This window comes from Triticum urartu, chromosome 3A, assembly GCF_056163025.1.
Source record: "Triticum urartu cultivar PI428250 chromosome 3A, HENAU_Tu73, whole genome shotgun sequence".
Taxonomy (NCBI): Eukaryota; Viridiplantae; Streptophyta; class Magnoliopsida; order Poales; family Poaceae; genus Triticum; species Triticum urartu.
In genome coordinates, this window is record NC_141875.1 from 584,089,575 (window position 1) to 584,111,895 (window position 22,321).

Here is a 22,321-nt window from a genome sequence, read left to right on the forward strand (position 1 = left end):
GAACCCCAACTCAATGCTTAAAGCAGAAGTAGAATTGTTCTCAGGTCAGGTACCGTACCTATGGTTCATACTCCTTTGCTCTTGCATAACTGTATTTACTCATACCAACTAATTTCAAATTTGAAGGATGCAATTCAAACTCCAATGGCGCAACATGTATGTTTTAAACCTATTTCTTTAACTAGATTGTTGTTCCAACTTCTTGCTCTATGTTGGTTTCAGTTTCAATTGTATAAAAAGTTGTGTTCTCATGTCATGCACATTACAATTGTTGTTAGTGATTTGTTGTTTCCCACACTTATATTATGTCTATGCTACTTTGTCTTAAACGGATATGATTTGAACTGTGTCTCTATGTTGATTTGGCAACATAAACTAGAATGATATAGACAATACAATGATCATAGTTCATAGATATATGTTTGTTTCATGTTGTTATCATGTCCACCTTACTATTGAACCGGTTTACCAAAATGAGTTTCATATACTACATGCTAAACATGTGATGTGTCTGCTTGTTTCTCTTGTAGAATACCGACAGAATATTGGATAAGAGCACCCCATTATGCAATGGTAGAGAAAGTAATGCATATAAGGTTCAAGATAATGATACAACCCTGTTGGTCTCCAAAAAAGGTGAAAAAACCTATCTTGTAGATAGTGAGACAATCCCAAAGTCATGCCTTGATGTAGTGTTTGAGTTACTGGCCACTACCACTGGCACAAACTCTTCGAACTCGCTGCCTGAATCATTTCAGCTTCTTGAGTCTCAGCTACAAGCTGAAAGGCATCATTCAGCTGTGCTACGACGAGAAGCTGAAGGACTGAGGAAGTCCCTGCAGAATTCAGATGCATACTTTCTGGTGCAACAGCAACCGTTGGAGGATTTTAGCGCCAAACAAGAGAAAGCTAATAAGCTTGCTAAGCTTCTTGCCAGCATGGTGGGTACCCAGGATATTGTGTCTTGAACTCTTCTAAAGTGGTTTCAGTTCTGGACTTGTTTTTGATGCTGCGTTTATTTGTATTGATGGCCAATTTAGACGCCCACTGTATGTAATATGCTGCTTTGTTTACTATATTTGCACTGATGGTGAACTTTGATGCCCAATGGATGTAATATGTATAATAGCCGTAATAGCCTAGCGTAAGTTGCTTGCTTATTTATTTCCTTATTGTATTGTTTATTTGTTTGCTTGTAGTCACTGCAGTTCTTTTTCCGTGGTTTTCTAGTGGCCACAATAACATATTTTTTTAAACATGGCACAATAACCATGGGAAACATATGGGCCGTTGTAATCATGGTCCTGCTACCTGTAGTGACCATGGACCTCCACGAGCCTTCTATGGGCCGTAGAATCAATGGGCCATCTACGGGCCGTATGATCGATTGGCCAAACATGGGTCATACTATTCGTGGACCAATAATGGACCGCAATATTGGCCATAAACAGGATAGAGTGGGAATCGTCTGTTTATGGGCCGACCATAACGGGCCGTCAATAGGCCAATATGTATAACCAGCTTTTAATTATATTGACAGGCATAACGAGGCGTTATGGGTCGTATTTGATGATGCTACGAAAACAGCCCAACGGATTAATGGGCCACATACGGGCCGACTGTAAGCACGGGTTGAATTTGGCCCACAAACGGAACAGGACAGTAATGGACCGTAAGTAATCGAATGCTGGAAATGAGGCCAAGAAAAAATGGGCCCTTAGAAGGCTGAAAGATAACACGGTCTCGAAATGGCCCAATGGAATCATGGGCCATTAATGGGTATAAGCGATATATTGTTCATTACGGGTCAGATTCACCACAGGCCGTTAATGGGCCAAGAGTTACAAACGGCCTCATATGGGCCGAAAGACGTCATGGGTCATACATGGGCCGGAAGTTACATCGGGCTCGAATCATATTGGACGGCCCAGATGACGCTACGTACTGGGCCTAATTTGTATAGACCGTAACGGGCCGTGAGTTAACGGGTTGTAAATGGGCTATATGCAAACAAGCCATTAATAGGCTTTCCGTGGCCAGCCCACTACCTTTTGACCAAGTCAAATGGGCCGGCTTTTTTAACCTAAATGGGCCACTGTTGGGCCTGACCACGTGTCGACGTATCATAGGCGGGTCCTGTCCATTGGACGGTTGATATCTGTCCCAACAGGGAGCTGACACACGGTTCCCCCCGGCCAATGGGAATTTTACACGTGGAAAATCGTCATTGATCTTGGCTGTTAACGGGTTGTCGGATCCAAAACTAGACCCGATAGCATAACGGCGACCATTATGGTGAATGCCACATGTCGGTTATCCTTGATGAAAGTACTTTCATGATGCGTCATTTATCATCATGGAAGTGGACACTTCCATAATGTTAATTTGAGTATTGTCATGGAACACTTCTGCAACAGCACAGGTATGACTATCTTGATTCTGTCATAAAATCGTCATGGATGTACATGTATGACAGAAAACGTAACCTACTGTGACAAACACGTATCATCATAGAAGCGTTTTTTGTAGTGTACATCTTCGCTCGGGACGTGCGCCGCGACCGTTGGCGGTACCGCCTCCATCGGGCGGAATTACAGGCCGCCTACAGGGAGACGGACGAGGTGTTCGACAAGAGCGACGACAAGGACGACATCACTAGCTTCGCCATGGCCGCACCCCGCCGCCACAACCATGAAGCCGACACGTCCGCGGCCGGCGGCGGCGAGGAAGAGTAGTCTGTGGTAGGTCGCCACCGCTCAGGTCCCTAGAAGGCAACCGCTCCTTCCTTCCCGCCGAAGCCAAGCTTGGTGGGCTGATCATCGTCAGCCGATTAGCCACTTAGGTTTGCGGTGGCGGAGGCAGAGCTGGAGAGCCCCGACGCGAATGCACGAGCCGGAGTTTCAGTTCTCGGGGCTCATGGCCGGACATGGAAAACGGGCACGACGATCATTTAGATTAGGTTTAGAGTAGGGCTTAGTTAAAAATTATCCAAAATGTAATGAATTTCGTTCGGTTTATATGAAAAATGTTTCAATTGTAATGAATGTGCTCCGGTTTATATAAAAATATTTCGTGTTTGCATGAATTTCATCTGGCTAGTTGGAACCCGGCTTGAATTATATACGGACAGTGTTGGATGACCGCCTCCTGCATCCTGTCTGTCCGTGGACTGACATCCGGTCCACGGACGGATCCGGGGGAGAATTTGCGGATCAGCTTTGATGATGCCCTTACACAGTTGAGCTTTGAGGATAATTTTGTTCGTATTTCTCCGTGCATATTTCTCTAGCCATTCGCAGCGGCAGCGCCATCAGAGTCATCATTTTTCTTTTCTTGCGGGGGATCAGAGTCATCCTTAATAAGCAGCCTCCCATCTTATGTGGTTGCAATCCACTCCGTATGCCGTACTATCATTGTACTGTTCGAGATCATTTTCGTCTATCTCATGATGGCATTCAAATGTCGGTATCTTGATCTTCCAGAGAGCGATTTGCCTCTACACTTGTTGGGTTGGTCATTCATCTACTGTTTTCAGCTCTGCTAAATTTTCCATGCGCATGAGAAGTCGCCAAAGAAAAATCACGATGATCGCAAAAAAAAAAATCAGGATGTACTGCTTACTATTTTTCTTCAAAAATATATGGTACCTATTATTATTATTTTTTAAAAGAGGCAAGAGTTGGAATTTGTAGGTGCATCTTGAGTTTTTTTTAGAATAAGATAAGAATCGTGTGTGTAGGTGCTTCATGGTGATCATGCATGCATTGGTGGGTACCGTGCGTGTCCATCATCTGCTTCCTGCCCGGTCTTTTCATTTTGCAGCTCGGGGATAAGCCGCTCCGGCACCGCACGGTACGAGACGCACCAGCTTGTGCAAAAATACACCACGCTGCTTCACCTTTCCCATACGCATCCATGTGCGGTGCCGCTCGTCTCCTCTCCCTCCGTCCGTCCGCGCTCCGATCATCGATTTTCCCGCGGGCGAGGGACACGCAGCAAATGACGCACGCGCTGACACCAATTCCCGCGCGTCGCGACGCCCGGCACCGTCGCCGTCGCCCTCTCTCGCAGGCCCGCCCGATTCGTCGCCCACTCATGGCTTCCCGTCAGGCCCAGTTTTGGTTGGTAGACACCGATCGATCTCTCGACCTCGGCGCCAAACTTCCCCCGGCGCCCGCGTACGCGACGTACTAGGTAGGTGGCCGGGTGCACTGCACCTCCGCCCTCCTGGATCGACCGGGAATTTCGAGGCGCCCATCGATGGCGAGCCTGTGATCCAGGTTGATCGGTGGACGACGCTTGATCCATCGATCGTGGATCGACCCCTTCCTGTGGACAGGGAGCGGGCCGGAAATATCTCCACAGTAGGTGACAAGTCCTTTTGCTTTAGCGTGTCTCGCGTATTTTAGCTTGCTCTCCGGCACGCCTTCGATCCATTTTTTGTGGCTCCTGCCCAGCAGAGCATCGGTGGGTGCGCTTTGGCCATTTGCGCCATGGATTCTATGATTGCATGTACGTGCCCCTTGTTCATGCAACTTCACTTTGGGTTTGGGCTTCGAGATATCAACGCTCACTCGACGATGGTTCATATGCAGTGGTACCGGGCCACTACTGTCCTTGTGAAGAGAATCTGGTGCTCAAATCGTTCGCCGGTGTGCCGCTGGTACACTGGGCCAGCATGCATGGCGAGTGAGTGGTCAATTATTTGTACGTCTGCAATTTGGGCGTCCAATGGGCGGCCACCACGTGGCGTGGAGATGACTGATGTGTGATCAGAACGAGGAGGTAGCGTGATATGGGGCACGTTCCCATATTCCCGGAGCTGCCAGAGTTATTTCCCCGCCATATCTCTCCAAAGTTGCCGGAGTACTGCAGCGCCGATCACCTCACATCTGCCACAGTGCTATGCACCGCAAACCAAATTCATCGAGGTATTTGGGTATTCCCTAGAGAAAGTCATCGAGGTAGCGGACTGTTTGTGTGCCCCAATTATTTGGTGATTCGTCTGGATTTATCTGAATTTCAACCTGTGTTTCATAGGTTTGAGTCTGAGGTGACATATGTCAGAGTATGGGCGCAATAATTTGGTTTTATAGGCCTTTTACCGACTCTCTTCCTAACTAATACCCCCCCCCCCCCCTAATTTTAGCGGGGGTGGGCCCCTCACCCTTATTTTTACATAATCAAACATACTCCCTCCGTTCCAAAATAGATGACTCAACTTTGTACTAACTTTGTATGAAGTTTGTACAAAGTCGGGTCATCTATTTTGGAACGGAGGAAGTGGTCCATATGTTTAGCATTGCTCACATTTGAGTCTGGGGTGACATATGTTTGGAATATCCATGGAGCCACAACACCTTGAGATATACGCAATGTAGAATCGTTTGCGCAAGTATTCATGCATAATCCATCTTTTTAGCCATGGCGTTGTGTATTTTTCTATCCTCGCCTGCATATTTGTCGCCCCATGTTAAGAACCTTGGATCGTTAGACAATTCAAGGCCAGAACGGCACAACAATAGAGAAAGAGATGAATAAGATGGTTTTGCCATATATCCAACCTTGTTTATAAAGTGTGCTCTCAAGTCCATTGGAGCTCCGAGTAGCAAGAAGGATCGCACTGAGGGAGGCTACTATGGCGTAGTGAAGGACCATTGATTTGGCTATGCTGGGAGAAGGATCATTGGTGCCATCGGCGGGACATCTCAACGAAGGCAAGGGTCAAGCAATGCCACAACAACTAGGGATGGTTGATGACATATCACTGGGCTTTCTAGCAGAGGGTTGGTTTAATGCAAACATCATCCAGCCCATGAATTCTAAAATAATGGACATAACTACACGATCATTGCTTTGGTTCAGCACAGCTCTTGAAGCATATACCCTTGCAAACCTCCCAAGGCGACTATTTTTCAACCCGTCGATGTGTTTGGGGTAGAAAACCAGTGCTCCTTTGAGCTAAAAATTGTTCTATTTGTACAAACTCATCGTAGGGCCTCTTTGCATCACAATATTTTGAAAAACGTAGAAATCGGAAAAAGAACACATGATTCAAATATCAGGTACTCCCTCCGTAAAAAAAATATAAGAGAATTTGGATCACTAAAGTAGTATATAAACACTCTTGTATTTCTTTACAGAGGGAGTACTATATATACAAACTCCTACAATAAATTTTGTGGTGATCCATCTAGACGGTTCAAATGGAATAAGCAATGGAATTTTAGAGGAACACACACACACACACACACACACACACACAGAGAGAGAGTTTGTCAAGGAAAAAGAGGAACAAGGTTTGAGCTCATGTTTTTTAAGCATAAGTTTTGAGCTCATGTTAATTAGATTTCCTAGTGAATTAATGGCAAAGGGAGAAAATTCATTCCGTAGGAATTTCACAACAAATAGATATGACCCAAAAAGACAAGTTCATGAAAAAATTCCTAAGAATTGGATTCCTCCAAGATTTGAATGTAATGTAAATAGAATCCTCAAAAATAGGGATCCTTGAAAAATGATTTATAGCAGGCAAAAGAACCAAATTCACGAATTTTTCAAACATTTGTAAGACCAGTTAGGCAAAATCCCAATGAGATATTGCCGTTTACTAGTCAGACCCAACTTCAACAATCTCCTGGTAGAAATCTTTTGGCGTCAGTGAAATGGCCGAAATCTTGTCGAATTCTGGTGCACTTTGTGAGCTCCGACCCCATTGCTGAGAATTTACCAACAGGCAAGGCGACACCGTGCTTTCTTTGCCCTGTATTTCGAAGGACTGCGAATCGGACGGTCCACTCTCAAAGCCCCATTTCGCGTGGAACGGTCGATCGACCAAACCACGCTAGAACAAAACGGGAGCCGGAGGGACAGACAGGGTAAGGCGAGCGGCGCGATGGGCCCGAAAAAATCCCCGCCATCACCTCTGGACGAATGGGGATGCCGCGCCCACGTGACCGCGCAGCGCCCACATGCTGACATGTCCCTCTCCTCCCCCTCGCCTATTTCTACCTCCGCGCCGGTGTTACTTGTCACGCTCTCCTCAGTTCACTCCCCGCGATCCCGGACGCCATTATCAAGCACCACAGCTCTCAGCAGGAGGCTTCGGCTTCTATCTCAGAGGAAGCTCTACCGTCTGTTCTCTGGTCGCTCTGATCGCGCGAACAAGTTAATTAGGTGTGCTTGCCGATCTGGTCGTGGTGTGCTTGCCGATCGCCATGGCCGACGACTCATCGTCCCCGGCGTCTTACATCCGACTGGTACGTCCGCGCAGCATAATGGTGATCTGATTGAGAAGCTAGCGCATGCGCCATTTTGGTGTGCTAATTCAGCCATGTGTTGCAAGCAGGTGCAGCATCTGATCGAGAAGTGCATCTGCTACGACATGAACAAGGAGGAGTGCGTGGAGGCGCTGGAGAAGCACGCCAACATCATGCCCGCCGTCACATCCACCGGTAATACGTCCGTCCACTCTCACATTGCTTTGATTGGTAGCTTCGAGTTTGTCATCGATCGCTCCACTGTCTTTCTTGCATTGCATGCCTGCATGCATGCAGAGGAAGGGAGATGTTCTTCTACCTTTCTCTTCTAGATGATCTTATAGCAAGCTAGAAACTGTATTCAGAGATTGTATCTTCAGATACTGGCTAGCTAGCTACCCTTGATCCATCAGCATGTCAATCTGTTTAGCCAGTAACATACTTATGGATTCAGATGATGTCCTTAATTAATGATTTTCTGTACGTGGGCAACAGTGTGGAAGGAGCTGGAGAAGGAGAACAGGGAGTTCTTCGAGACGTACAAGAAGGACAGAGGCGGTGAGTCGCCGTCGCAGAAGGGCAGTCCTTCAGACCAGGCGTCGACCTCAAGGAGCTCAGACGACAACGACGACTAGAGGCCGGCCGGATCCATGCATATATGCATGGCACTACACAAAACTAAAATATATCAGGGTGTGTGTGTGTAAATAAATCGCAGCTAGCCACGCCACGCCACGCACGTACCCCTGGCTCAGCTCCAGCTGGATGATCCACCGAGCAGACACTCCTTCAGTTGGTTGGTCCAAAATCGAAAAGATTCAGAATCACCAATCCACAGGAGCGTCTGGAATCTTGTATGCATACTAGTAAGCCATGCTGTACAGGTGGAGGAGGAGAATGGACGTCCGTCCGGAGGAGACGACGGACGTACGCGGGCGTTGCGGTCTGTAATTTGTACCCATCTGTACATACTCCTTACATGTGAGCGGCGACTAGCTTGTTGCTGTCAGAGGAAAGATGGCCCTGTCTTGTTCCGATTCCGATCTTTGCGGTGGCTTTTTCTACGTATACTCACTCTCTCCACACGGGCTGGACTAGCTGCGCGCGCCCGAGCTGTCTGTCGGCGATCAAATCGAACGAAACACGCGAGAGCGAGCGTCCCCAAATTCCCATCCGTCGGCCCGGCGGAGTTGGACGTCTGCGGCGCTCCGGCGCCCGCGGCGAGCTTCCTGGAACCGTCGCCCGCCCGATCGATCAGCCCGCGACTGGCGCGTACGTACGAGCTGGTGAGCTACTTGCCTACTTGGGCAGGATTGTTTCGGCCCTGAGAAGGCGACGGGTGTCGTGCCCGATGCACGCACTTGGCCAGTCGCTACGCGCCCGAAACGTAGTCATGCCTTGTACTATACTGAGCTTCACGTCGCACTCCGGCTGGACGACGGACAGGAACAGCAAGACGTACTGGTACGTAGTAGGACGGATATTTTACGTACACGGAGCCGCGGGCACGTACGCGTACGCGTGGTGATCGAGCTCTCGTACGTGCCGCGTGGAGACAGGGCGAGCGGGGCGGCAGAGGATCGAGCTCCGCGTTGCGTTGCGTGCTCGTATCGTGGGCCGCCGCTCGCCACGTACGTGCCCGGCCGGGCTGTGGCCGCTGTGCGCCCCGTGTTCGTAGTGCTTCACGTGCTAGTTGGCGTAGGAGGCGGCCAGATTGTTGGAGGCCATGAGCCACCGGTGGTGCCGGCTTAGCTAGCCAAGTGTGTGTGGTCGATTCACCTTATCCGTTCGCGTTCGCGTTCGCGAATTGTTGGTGTTGGATCCGCATGCTGCAGGCAGCAAAGGACATGGTACTGCACTAGATTGGTTCACTGTACCAGTAGCACTGAATTGATGCAGACTTGCAGAGTTTCGGCCGAGACAGCCTAACTAACAGGCCGGCCTGATTGAACTGAGGCCTGCCTACTAGCCCGCTACGAGAGGAAAGATGACTACTGTGAGCCAGGTCAGGTCCATTTAAAAAAAGGGAATTGTCTAAAAAAAACTTAAAACAAGGGAAAAGACGAAAGGAACTTTTGCAATTACATCTTTGTTGTAATTTTTTCTTCAACATCAGCTGTTTTGCAAAAGTTCCTACCACAATAATACCTTTTTTTCAAAAAAGTGAAAACGCAAAAAAAAAAAAACTGTAATAAGTCCTTTGTTGCAAAAAAAAATTGCAACACAGCGTTTGCTGCAAATATTTTTGCAATAAGATTTGTGTTGTAAAAAAGGGAACTTGCAACATGAGTTGTGTTGCAAAAGTGAGGATAACGCCCAGCCATGAGATTACGCCGGATCTGACGGCTCGCAATACAGCGGACCTTTTGAAAAGATCCGTCAACCGACGTGTAGCATGTCAGGCTATCGTGTGTTGGACAGATTAAAAGCTCGAGCATAAACTGGGCAGATTAATTCAAAAAAAAATTGAGCAGATCCTTTGTTTTCAAGAAAGGCCATCATGGCTAGCTTTATATTGATCAAGAATCAAAAGTTCTTCGTCGACGAGCTTACTAACGAGAAAGCCAGGTGGAACCCTTATTACAACTAGCAAATATGCCCGTGCGTTGCAACGGGAGACAAAAAAGTATGGCTCACCAAATAAGTATGACTCAATATCCCGATGTATGAGCATACTCTATTTTAACATAGTGGCTCACCATGTTGCCATTCATTTATTTTTCTCACCCTAGCCGATGATGGTCGCGATGTCCACGTGATCACAATGCATTCCGCGGTAAATCCCAAGGCTATGAATTTGCCAGTGCATGCCACACTTATCATTATCTTGCCCAAGGGAAGGTTTAAAACTTAAAAAACAAATCTCATTGACCACGAACTACTCTCAACGCCAAGATATATAAAGACTTTCAAAAAACTAATCAAATCCTAGACATAAAATACTTTTGAATCAGTGAACATTTTTTCGAATCGACAATTTTGTTTTGAAGTTTTTGATTTTCTCAAAAAAAATCATGAAAATTAGTTTTGTTTACAATTTTTTTAGATGTATGAACCGGTTTCGAATTCATTACATTTTTGGACTCAACAAACATTTTTTGAATCGACGAACTTTCTTAAAAAAATTGGGCAACAAATTTTAAAAAACAATTTTTTATTTTTATTTTTGTGAATGGACATTTTTTTCAGATTCCCGAATATGTTTTGAATACACGATCAATTTTTCAAAATCATGAACATGCTTTTATTTCCCATCCATTTTTTCCAAATTGTGATTTTTTATAATTTTGTGAACAGTTTTGCAAAAACACCAACATTTTTTGAATCTGCAAATGTTTTATGATTTTCTAAACATTTTTTAATTCACATATATTTTTATGATTTCTCAAACATTTTTTCTGAAAACTCGCAAGTTCTAGAATATTAAAATCCCGAATTAATTTAAATAAGAAATAAGAAAGAAAACAAAATGAGAAAAGAAAAGACAAAAAAGCAAAATAAAAAAACAGGGGAGTAAAGCCCTGCACATGGGCCGGCCCATGAACGCATACATGGATAGGGCATGCGTGAGAAAAGAAAGATAAAAATTACAGAATCGACGAACTTTCTTAAAAAAATTGGGCAACAAATTTTAAAAAACAATTTTTTATTTTTATTTTTGTGAATGGACATTTTTTTCAGATTCCCGAATATGTTTTGAATACACGATCAATTTTTCAAAATCATGAACATGCTTTTATTTCCCATCCATTTTTTCCAAATTGTGATTTTTTATAATTTTGTGAACAGTTTTGCAAAAACACCAACATTTTTTGAATCTGCAAATGTTTTATGATTTTCTAAACATTTTTTAATTCACATATATTTTTATGATTTCTCAAACATTTTTTCTGAAAACTCGCAAGTTCTAGAATATTAAAATCTCGAATTAATTTAAATAAGAAATAAGAAAGAAAACAAAATGAGAAAAGAAAAGACAAAAAAGCAAAATAAAAAAACAGGGGAGTAAAGCCCTGCACATGGGCCGGCCCATGAACGCATACATGGATAGGGCATGCGTGAGAAAAGAAAGATAAAAATTACAGAAGCTGGGATTCGAACCCTGGTCGCATCACTACCGGAAAGATCAGCCAACCACTCTGTTGCTCATCATTCTACTCATCATTCTGTGACTTATTATCGTCGCACAGCTATATGACCACGAAGGAGGTGGTGATTTTTGTCCGAAAACTTGAATCATTTTCCCACTTATGGGTGGCATTGGTGGGTAATTTTTATCAATTTTGGAGGGTAATTTTAATGACGGATGACCAGAAGCGATAGCTGCTTTATTAGTAGACAAAGATAACAATAATTAGCCAAAAGGAAACAACGTTTAAAAGTGACCTTTCGTATGAACAAGCAATATCCACAGACACTCCGCAAATACCCGTTGGCCCATCCCACCATCGTGACTGCTAAACTGGGCAGATCCTTTCCCCACGCTTAGGTCGGGGAATATAGATCAATCTCATAGCCCCTCATGCGTCTGGTCCTCTATATGGGCTGACACATTCCAGGTTCCCTCCACACCAGTTTTGGGAAGGGTGTTTTTGTGTTTTCCTTTGTTTTTTCTTCCGGTTTCTCCAAGCACTTTTTTCAAATTATTGAATATTTTTTGAAAGGAGAATTTTTGTTTGAAAACCTGAAATATTTGCAAGCAATAAAAAGAAAAAAAAATGAAGGAAAAAAAACAGGGCGCAATGCGCCTGCACATGGGCCGGCCCAATTCTACACAGGAGGAGGGAGTGGGTGCGCGTTAGTGCCTTCTCCCCCGCGCAGGCCACTAAATAGGAGGTAGTTGTGCTCAAAAGGCATCCACAGAGGAACCCCATGAGCATTCCAATGCTGCCAGCCAAACTTTTGTGCCGGGCACATGAACTTTTTTGTTGTTTTTTGCTTGGTTTTCTGTTTTTTCTTGATCTTTATGATTGTTTTAATTTCTTTTTCCATAATATATGCGACTAGAGCGTACAATATAGGCCTACGGTGAAACGGAAGTATATTTGTGCTTCGGCATGAAGCACAGATGTGCCAAGCGGAGAAGCACAAGTGCTCTACATGAGAATCATGGTTGTGCTCCACTATGAAGCACATGTGTACTATATGTGAAGTACAAATACACTATGCGCGAAAGCATGGTTGTGCTCAGTCACGAAGCACAAAGTGCACTATGCGGGGAGCACACAATGCTATAGGGATGGAGCGTACAACTACCAAGGTGTAAATGGGTGACATGATGATGTATATAGGTTTAGGTCCCTCTGCGGCGGAGGTAACAACCCTACTTCCGTATGGTGTTGTTCTCTTGCGTATAGCGATGTGACAAAAAAGTTAAAAAAACCTCAGCCCTCAGCTTCTAGGACGGGCTTATATAGTGTGTCTTGACCTGGTGTCACAACGGCTAGTCATTAGTGTTCCATGTGGTGTTGTTTTCTTGCGTATAGCGATGTGACAAAAAGATTAAAAAAACTCAGCCTCGGCTTCTAGGACATGCTTATATAGTGTGCCGTGTCCCGAGGTCATAACGACTAGTCATTAGTGTTCTATATAACGACATATTAATACCGATAGTTTCCTATATATTACAAGCAGTAACGGACGCCTTTAACAACTAGTGAAGGGTGCTAGTAGCTCCTGGACTTTACTGCGTAGTGGAGCTCCTAGGGTAAGGTCTCATTGAATGTCTCAAGCCGACTAATGCCTTGCCACTTGTTGGTGATCTTGACTGGGTCCTTAGCATTCATGTGTCTTGGTTACCTAGAACTTTTCTCATCGTGTGCCTACCTGATAGTGAACTACCTTGTCATTAGACCCCAAGTCCATTAGGATCTCGATATAAATATGCCGAGTGAACCCTAAGTGGAAAGATTCCGACTAGACCTCCTTGAAATATGAGTTCCAACTGGTCTTTGGACACGTGTCACAACAAATTTGCTTGTGAAGAGATCCTTGCGGACTAAGTTGGACACGTGTCACAACAAATTTGCTTGTGAAGAGATCCTTACGGACTCTAAAAGAACAAAGAGATGTGCATATAGGGTCAATATAAACAAGTTATGAAACAAGTTCGGTCATACTCTCATCTCTCAGGAGAGATTGACCCGACTAAGGGTGTATCATATAATCCGAGTGATGACATTGACGTTTGGTCTGACTCTCTCGTAGAGATGCATTGATTCAGATGTGAGACTAAGCACACCGAATAATTATAGGCGCGAGATCAATCTTGTCTTTGAGGAATCGCGGAAAAAAAAGGAGAGGGCTTACAAACTTCTCTGAACCTGGTAGCTAGCGGAGCCCTTATTCATGGGTTAGGTACTATTGTACTAGCATTGACCACCGGTTACTGGAAATTCAGCGTAGTTGGACCAATTTTAAATGGAAAAGGGGTTGCTAAATTGAGCCAAAAGGTCCCGATTCTAATCAGGTCCGAACTTGCGAATTGCAACATTCAGTTCCTTTTCGAAGGCCCAACCGATGCTACGGGGGATACAAAATCGCCCCTTGTTTCGGGTGCCGCCAAGTGATCTGGCAATCTCGAGGAGATGGATCATCAGCACCCATATTACAAAACTGATATGTGCCGAGTTGAAAGAAGTCTATATAACCTCCTGAGGTTTCAGGAACGATCACATAACCCCCTGAGCTTTAAAACCGGGTATTTAACCTCCTGGAGTTTGCAAAACCAGATACAACACCCCCTAATAGCTTTAAATGGTGGTTTTGAGAATGGTTTCGAACACATGGCCCATATCACACGAGTCCGTGCTGGTCCTGCCTCAAAACAACTCAATGCAGTGCAGTTACGAACATGCATTTCATCAAACACATAACCTGCAGTGCAACATTCACTACTCTCGGCCATCACTCTACTCTCTTCCATTTCCTCGCCTGCTACTGCAGACTGTTTCGCTGACTCTCCCCTTGTGCTCACAAGTTCAGCATGCGTCGTGTCGATCACTTGCTTGTTGGTGTGCATAGGCCGAACAACTACGATGTGTTTGAGTTAGACGTGCATGTCTGTATTTTGAGGGGAGAGAGTCCGGGGTAAAATTTGAGGCGCGTCAGTAGCAACCAGCAAGAATCTACGACTACGAGCATAGTGCTGGAGCTGCGCCGCCATGAGCCGCTTTTCTCCAACACATACTTGGACCTGGCACTCCTACCACTTTGACGCATTGGCGTTCTTCTTGGGATACATGCAGACGTGTTGCATCTGCTATGTGATCAAGACGCGGAGTTATTGAAATGGCAGCAGCTTAGTTCCACGTATTTTTTGAAAAAGTTCGGTGTTCTTATTGCCTGCGATGCTCTGCAAGCTTAGTAGTTAGTTGTAGAAAAAGCAAGCTTGGCAGGATACATGGACAGTCCACGGGTGAGGCGTGTGACACTGGCTGTGATGGCACAGCGCAGACGACGAGTCAAGAAACGGCATGAGGCAGTGAAGACCGGTAATTACAAACAGACAGAGATCAAGTCGAGCTAGCTTCGTATGACCTTTTGCAAGTTTTGATCATACTCATGTGTGAACCAGCAATAAAAATGTGGCCATGATCAGGGTATAGAGGACATTTAAATATATATGCTACGTACGTGGTTTCTCACAAACAGGCTTTAACACAACAGATAACCTCCATCCCGTACGTCTCCCTCGCGAGCCGCCTCCCGCGTGGGCGACCGGGAGGCCCCAGATCCCATCGCCGCCGAACCTCCCCACTCCTCCTCCCTCGCCGCCGCCCAAGGGCGCGGCCAGGCGAAGCCTAGCCGTCGCCGGCGGCGGCGGGGACTCGGGCCCTCTCGCTCGGGTGGGGCTGGCGCGGGCCGGCGCCGCCGTGCCGCAGCGTGGCGGCGGGCCGGTCGCCACGGCGGGTGGTGGTGGCGCCTTGGCGACGTCGATTCCCTGTGGCGGGAGGCCTTGCGATCTGGTGCGTTGCGGCCGCCAGGGACGACGGCGGCGTGACCGGGTCGGTTCACGGCGGCGCGGCCGGATTGATCGCTGGTCGGCCGTCGGCACGGTGGTGGGTGCGACTCGTCGGCAGCTGGGCAGATCCGCGGGATTCTATCCTTGTCTGGCCCTTGACAGTGCGGGCAACTACGGGGGAAACCCTAGATCTCCTTGGGATCGAGCGATGGCGGCGCTTTTGCGTCGTAGTCCCTCTTTAGGGCATTGTTTTGGAGTTTGCTCCGGTTGAAGGGACCAGCGACGTCGGCGGCGCACGTCTAGTGGAGCAATTGCCGATGAAAATCGCGCCGACTACGGTCATGGCGGACGATGGCGGCATCTTAGATGTCGTTCCCTTGTAGAGGCATCGTCGTTGCAGTCTGCGTCATCAGGCTCGGGATGCTCCGGGGAAAACCCTAGATCTGGGTCTTCCGGATCGGACGATGATGGCGTTTTATCGCTCCCTCCTAGGGGCATCGTTTTGGAGTAAGTGCTGGCTAGGGGGATGGTGGAGCGGTGCTTCATCTCACACATCGATGTCGGCGGATATCGGCGGCATGGCGCTGTGGAGGCTCGGCGTCCGATGCACGGAGATGGACTCGCGCAGGAGGAGGTTGCTGTCTAGCGTCATGGTGACGTCGATGGCAGAGTGACCAGACAAGGTAGAAGCCTTAATATGATCTGAAGACGGAACTGTGAAAGATGACGGCGACGACACACGAGTGCGTCTGACCGGATTGTGCCCCAGACCCGGTATGTGGCTCGGCTGGGGCTTCTGAATATGTTTCGGCTTCCGGCCTTTGATGTTAGGCTTAGGTGAGTGGTTTGGGTAGTGGCCCAGCTAGCATCTCTTCATCATTTTGGATAGAAGTAGCGGCATGTGTTGCCAAGATGGTGGATTCAGGCACATTGTTGTAATACTTTGTAAGGTCCCCGAGAATAATCAATAAAGTGGCCGTATGCATCTCCCAGATGCAGAGGCCGGGGGTCATCCTTTTTTTCTAAAAAAAATATATGCTACGTGTTTAGATTAATTAACATACTTAATTAATGGACAATCCCTACCTGTATTAATCGTCGACGGATGCTATTTCGGCAACTGTCGTGCCGGTTCACATATAGACGCCTCTTCAATGAGGCGTCCTCCCTGTATCTATATATGTAGAATCATTAATGAAAGAGAGGAGAGTTCCATTCATTTTGTTTTGGTTCTCAACACATTATCAGCACGCTCCCGAGAGCGATTTGGTCGAGAGAAAAAGCGACGGCGCGACCGCTCTCCAGCCATGGCCTCTCCTGCAGAGGTCATGATAGCGGCCACCGGCCGGTGTCACCTCCCTCCAGCCGTCGTTGTGGGTCCCCTTCCCCCGCGCGGCGCTCGCGCCCGGAGTAGCCAGGCTACGCCCGCCCGCGTCGAGGCCTCGCCCTCGCACGCTGCGCCAGGCCATGGCCACGCTTGCCTGCGCCGAGGCTTCGCCCTCGCCCGCCCGGCGCCCATCCGCCGCGCCTGGCCATGCACCAGGGGCCCATCCACCCGGCCGCCGACTGCCCCTGGTCGCACGCCCGTCCACCCGGCCTCTGCGCCGGCCGCGCCAGGCCGTGGCCGCCGCTGGCCGCGCCCGCCCGGGTCGGGGCTGCCCGTGGCCGCGCGCCCGTCCACCCGACCTCTGCGCCGCGCCGCGCCGCGCCCCAGGCCACGGCCTCCGTGTCGCCTGACTAGCACCCTGTGCCCGGCCTCCGCGTCGCGCCCCAGGCTACGGTCTCCGCCCGGCCATGTGCTGTGCCGCACCGCGTGCCCGTCCACCGCCCGCGGCGCACCAGCGTCTTCTAGCGCTCCGGCAGCACGAACACGTGCGGCAGTGCCCTCCCATCGGCAGCGAACGGTGGTGCGTAGCACGGCGGCGTGAGCCAAAACGAATCCTTTGATCGCGATTATACACTTTAGCCCATGCGGCTTTACCTATTTTCATAATAGGCTTGTGTGTATAAATCTTGGAGTAATTCCTGTACGTCTCAGGATAACTGAACATGGTTCAACTACTCGTGCTATTCATTAGCACTTGTCATCTTTATTAGACCACGTATGCATAGATATGCATTTCAACCCATTTTCTGTTGAGTTTTACAATTCCAGAAATATGTGTATATTTATATTTGACATGTTCAATGTGTTTACCACATTCTCTAGAACATGTTTTTCACGATTGAGATTAAATTTTCTCGCACAACAATATTGATTTACGATTGAGAAATATAATTTTTCTCGCAAAACAATCTCATTGCAATTGAGATTAATTTTTCTTCCGCAAAATATTAATTCACTTTGCTGAATTATCTTGCAACTTGATACAAGATCATCTCATTTAATTTGAGATCTATATAATTCAAGTTTTTCACTTGAACATCAAGTTTGCAACATCATTACTATTCATTACAATAGTAGTGTATTTCTGTTGAGTATGATGTATTCCGGAACGTATGTATCTCCATGTTCGCTACATGTCGAGATTAATACGTCTATTTGCAATTGAGATTTTCAATTTCTTGCAAATATTGAATGCAAAATTCTAAGTGTTGTTTTTCAGATTGATGCTTGGGATCACAAGGTAGTCATATGGATCTACTGCATATGCAGATTATCGATGACTACTGATAAAGCCTATATTTTGTCGTTCTCGACATTATGATTGCTTTACAAAGTGCTCTCCTACACATTTTACTAAGTCATGACATAAGGCATTATGAGTGAGTATCTACTGATTTCATCAGATTATACTCCCTAGTGTTGCGAGATCTACTCCATTTTGGAGATATGTCATACTTAGCAATTTGAGATTCACACTAATGGTTTCAAGCTAAGTTCTTGAAATATCCATTAATTTTGCAAAATTCATTACAACACTAACCATGATGGTCTTTAATTTACTACTCGTAAATTAATTATCTCTGGCTTGCCCCTATAAGTAATTGATGGCTAAGTAATTTGAGGCGCTTGTCCTTAATGGCCACAACTTACTTAAGCGGGTCATGGACATCAAGATCAGTCTTGCCTCCCATGGGATAGCGCGTGTAACCCAAGCCACATCATCGGGACGCAAAGAACCTCAAGGGTAAAGGTTTGAAACTCACTTCAAACCTTAAACCTGACACCATCATGGAAGTCAATTGTTTGCATAATGTTCTTCTAGAACCGAGCAATGAAATGACTACCCTGCTGTCACGGGACCCTATGGGCACGGAGAACATGAAGGTTGAATATGCATCAACTGACATGTTTGGAGACTACATTTAGTCCCTCAATCTCCTTAGTGATCAATTTATTTATGTCCATTTCTGATGTTCTAATATGAACATGATTATTGTTGTCATCATATATTGTATATCACAATATATTGTATCAGCACTTTGGTACAAATACATTTGTATGTATTATATATATTTGACAGTGATTTTCTTGAGAATCTTCATGTCTATATATAGATTTCTACGGGGGTCAATCTGATAAAAGATGACTTGTGCCTTGTGGACATATGCACCAAGAACTCTATACTCAGGGAAGTAAATGTTTAGACTCCCGTTGAGAGAAAGGGCATATTCTAAAATTGCTAGACGCGATGAGGTATTTTTTGGCTCAACTCGAGTCATATTTACTATTCATGTGGGTACTCGAGTAACGTCGGGATGCTTTATTGCTTCCCGATTTAACTCGTACCCTACTAAACTATAGAGGTATCCGTCAAAATAGTTTCCATAGCGAAACTTATGATGACAACAAAGAGGACTAACTTCTCTTTACCATATGCAACGGATATGGCAAGCACATTCTCTATGTATCATCAGGATTGTACTACACATACTGCAAAACCCGTAGCACATGTTGCGCCCAAGATAGTTTTCCAAAATGTCTTGTACATGGAAAACTTGGCATACTCGCCTTGGTCATCGAGACATTGGGTTGAAACCGAAACTATGAGCAATTCCATAGTTTATGATTATTTTGATGCTAAATTCTAACGATATTTGGATTTTGTGTACACTACATGTGACACAGGGAAGCTAATTTTAAGGCTCGCGCACCTTAAAGTCCAGGCCGAACCACTTAGACTCCTTGAATGCATCAAGTTGAGGTAAGTCACCCTTTCCATCCATTGACTAGACTATTCAGGTGTTCCATGGTTCCAAAAGACGCATCTATACGATGGTCTCAAGTGTGGTTTATCCACACAAAACCATTGGCTCATTATCCTGACATCGATTTCAAGCAAATCGAATGGATAACATTGCAGAATTCTCCTTCAGTGCCTTTTATATGGCCCTTGGATTGAAGTTTAGCAATTTGTCCCATGTTTAGACTCAAAATGGTTTGGTAGAATCCTTTATCCAAAGAGTATGCTCATTGCATTATCTTTACTTTGGAATTGCAATTTACCAACTTTATGTTGGAGTCATGCAGTTTACATGCTCATGACCAAACTGCATACTATTATTCCCCTCTATCTTTGATACGTGGAAATCTACCAAGTATATCCCATCTGCGGTATTTCGGTTGCATACCGATATCACCACCCCAACATACATCATTGGCCCCTCAACATATAGTTGGGATCTATGTGAGGAATAACTGTATTTCCGTCAATACCTCAAGCCCCTCGCATGGGGAGTTATTCAAGGGCAGTATGCTAATTCAATGAGGAACATTTCCAGGCATTAGGGGGAGATTTCAAGTACGATAAAGAATGCCAGAAAATTAGTGGAATGTTCAACACATTTCTTCCTCAATTCCACGCACTCAAAGATCTGAACCATGCGTTCAGAAGATTTGCAACACATTGCAAATAAACTGTCAGATTCATTTACTGAATATAAAGGTGTCTCACAATCCTACAATCCTGCAAAAGTACGCCTGAAAGAATGGAGGTACCAACAAAAACCACTCCACTCCCCGTTCGATGCAACAGGGGGAGATGTATGGCAAAAGTACATCAGGATTCAGCTTCTCACAAGTAAGGATATCAAGGCGTGTGAATCAGTAAATGCAAGTCAACTTCACGTTGACATACACCTAATGGGTAGTATACACCCAGTGGATGGGAAACCTCCACCAACCCAGGTCATAGTGCACACAATGACCGGGACATCGGAATACCCGACTCAGTCGCATTGGAAAATCACAAGCAGTCACCATGGGTAACGATATTTCCATCAACTATATATTGATATATAGATTCTGAAGAATCATATAACCAAAAGTCTACAAATTGTCGACATACATTTCTCAACTAGATTGCAAAAACCTTTCGAATGATTCAGATCCAAAGACCATGGCCATGGCAAAGTGTGAACAACACTCGGACTGAGCTCAAGCAAAGGGTATAATCTAGGTAGAAATGATCTTGCTCGATAATGGGAAGGTATTCATAAGAAATACCTACACAAGTTTTCTTCTGGAAACAGAATTGAGAACAACGAGGTGGTGAAAACAAAGAGCAAGTATTGTAGCATAAGGGTTCACGCAGATACCCAACTATTCTCCAGAGGTGGAATCTCTTTCCGATAACTTATATCATTGGCACTAAAAAATCATCTATCTCTGCAGTTGATAGATGTAGTGATTACATATCCATGTGCATCACTAGATTCAGACATATATGATTGATTCCCGATGGAATCTCAATTCTGAATCGAAATACAAAATGCAACATACATTGTGTAAAATCAGTAAGTCACCATACGACTTATCGTTGTCGGTACATTTGGTACAACCGACTTAATGAGTTCCTTTCCACAAGGATTACTCCTACGATGATGATTATCCATGTTTGTGTGTCTGCAATGACGACACATGTAATCATCTAAATGACGGAATTTAAAATGAAGGATCTGGGTAAACCAAAAGACTACTCGTTACTACAACTTAAGCACCTTCATTCATACATTATGGTACACCATGTTGTCTATATCCAAAACATATTGGAGAAACTTATTATGGACAAATTTTATCCATCCATAACTCTCATGGTAGTTCATTCTCTAAATGTAGAGAAAGATCTATTTAGACCAAGAGATGATGGAAATGAGATATTAGGACTCAATGTTCGATAATGCCATTGGATCCGCCAAACACAATTGGTTGGTACTTAAGAATATCTTTCGATATCTCCAAGGCATGAAACATCTTGTCCTGGTTTTTCAGTTTCGGAGAAATCTGAACACCAATATCATTGGATACATCGATCATCCCACTATGTCAGATCGTAGACAAGTTTAGTGTTCCTACTAGGTGTGGTAGCCCTCTCATGAAGAGTCTTTGAAACAGACCTCATGGCTACATTCACCAATCATTATCTCAACGATAATGTTTCTTGTGTTGCCCAGATACAAACATGTTACATAATAAGCAATATCACTATATTGCATATCTTGCAAGTCAAATCATGCAACTGATTTGTTCACCAAGTCTCTACCAACTTTTACATTCCAGAAACATGTTCATGGAATTGGTATCTGACGGCTTTGGAATTTGCAAGAATCAGGGGGAGTATCTTCCTGAATTGTTCCTGTTCAAAGTATTATATTATACTCTTTTTCCCTTCATGAGTTTACTTTACAAGTTCTCATAAAGGTTTTTAATGAGGTAATATCAACATAAGACCATATGTCATACTTTCTGTTTTCCCCACCAGGGTTTTTAGGGAAGTATATACGACATATTTATTGTCCTCTAAACTCTATGGGTTTTCTCGTATTGAGTTAAAAGAGACAATAATCATTATATGTTGCATCATTTTCTCCTTATTTTTCCCACTGGGTTTGAAGGAGTTTTAGCAACATATTCTACACCACTCCTCATATTCTTCCCACAGGATTTTTGGAGGAGAATCTTTCAAGATGATGATGCTACCTGGACAAGCATGGATTAGGGGGAGTGTTAAGATTAATTAACATACTTAATTAATGGACAATCCCTGCCTGTATTAACCGTCGACGGATGCTATTTCGGCAACCGTCGTGCCGGTTCACATACAGACGCCTCTCCAATGAGGCGTCCTCCCTGTACCTATATATGTAGAATCATCAA

General features: G+C 45.3%; 1 protein-coding gene across 1 annotated transcript; it reads left to right on the forward strand.

Annotated features, from left to right (window-relative positions):
• Nucleotides 1-7,017: 7,017 nt before the first annotated feature.
• Nucleotides 7,018-8,300, forward strand: LOC125548792 (uncharacterized). The gene is made up of 3 exons (XM_048712334.2): nt 7,018-7,259; nt 7,349-7,454; nt 7,755-8,300. Exons 1-3 carry the CDS (start codon nt 7,218-7,220, stop codon nt 7,892-7,894), a joined length of 288 nt encoding a protein of 95 aa, XP_048568291.1. The 5' UTR covers nt 7,018-7,217; the 3' UTR covers nt 7,895-8,300.
• The last annotated feature ends 14,021 nt before the right edge of the window (nt 8,301-22,321 follow it).

Bases quoted from the DNA above. Each gene is read 5' to 3' on its own strand.
- LOC125548792 (XM_048712334.2), top strand. From the start codon at position 7,218: ATGGCCGACGACTCATCGTCCCCGGCGTCTTACATCCGACTG. The intron at 7,260-7,348 runs GTACGTCCGCGC...TGTTGCAAGCAG, and splicing joins CGGCGTCTTACATCCGACTG to GTGCAGCATCTGATCGAGAA. The intron at 7,455-7,754 runs GTAATACGTCCG...CGTGGGCAACAG, and splicing joins GCCCGCCGTCACATCCACCG to TGTGGAAGGAGCTGGAGAAG.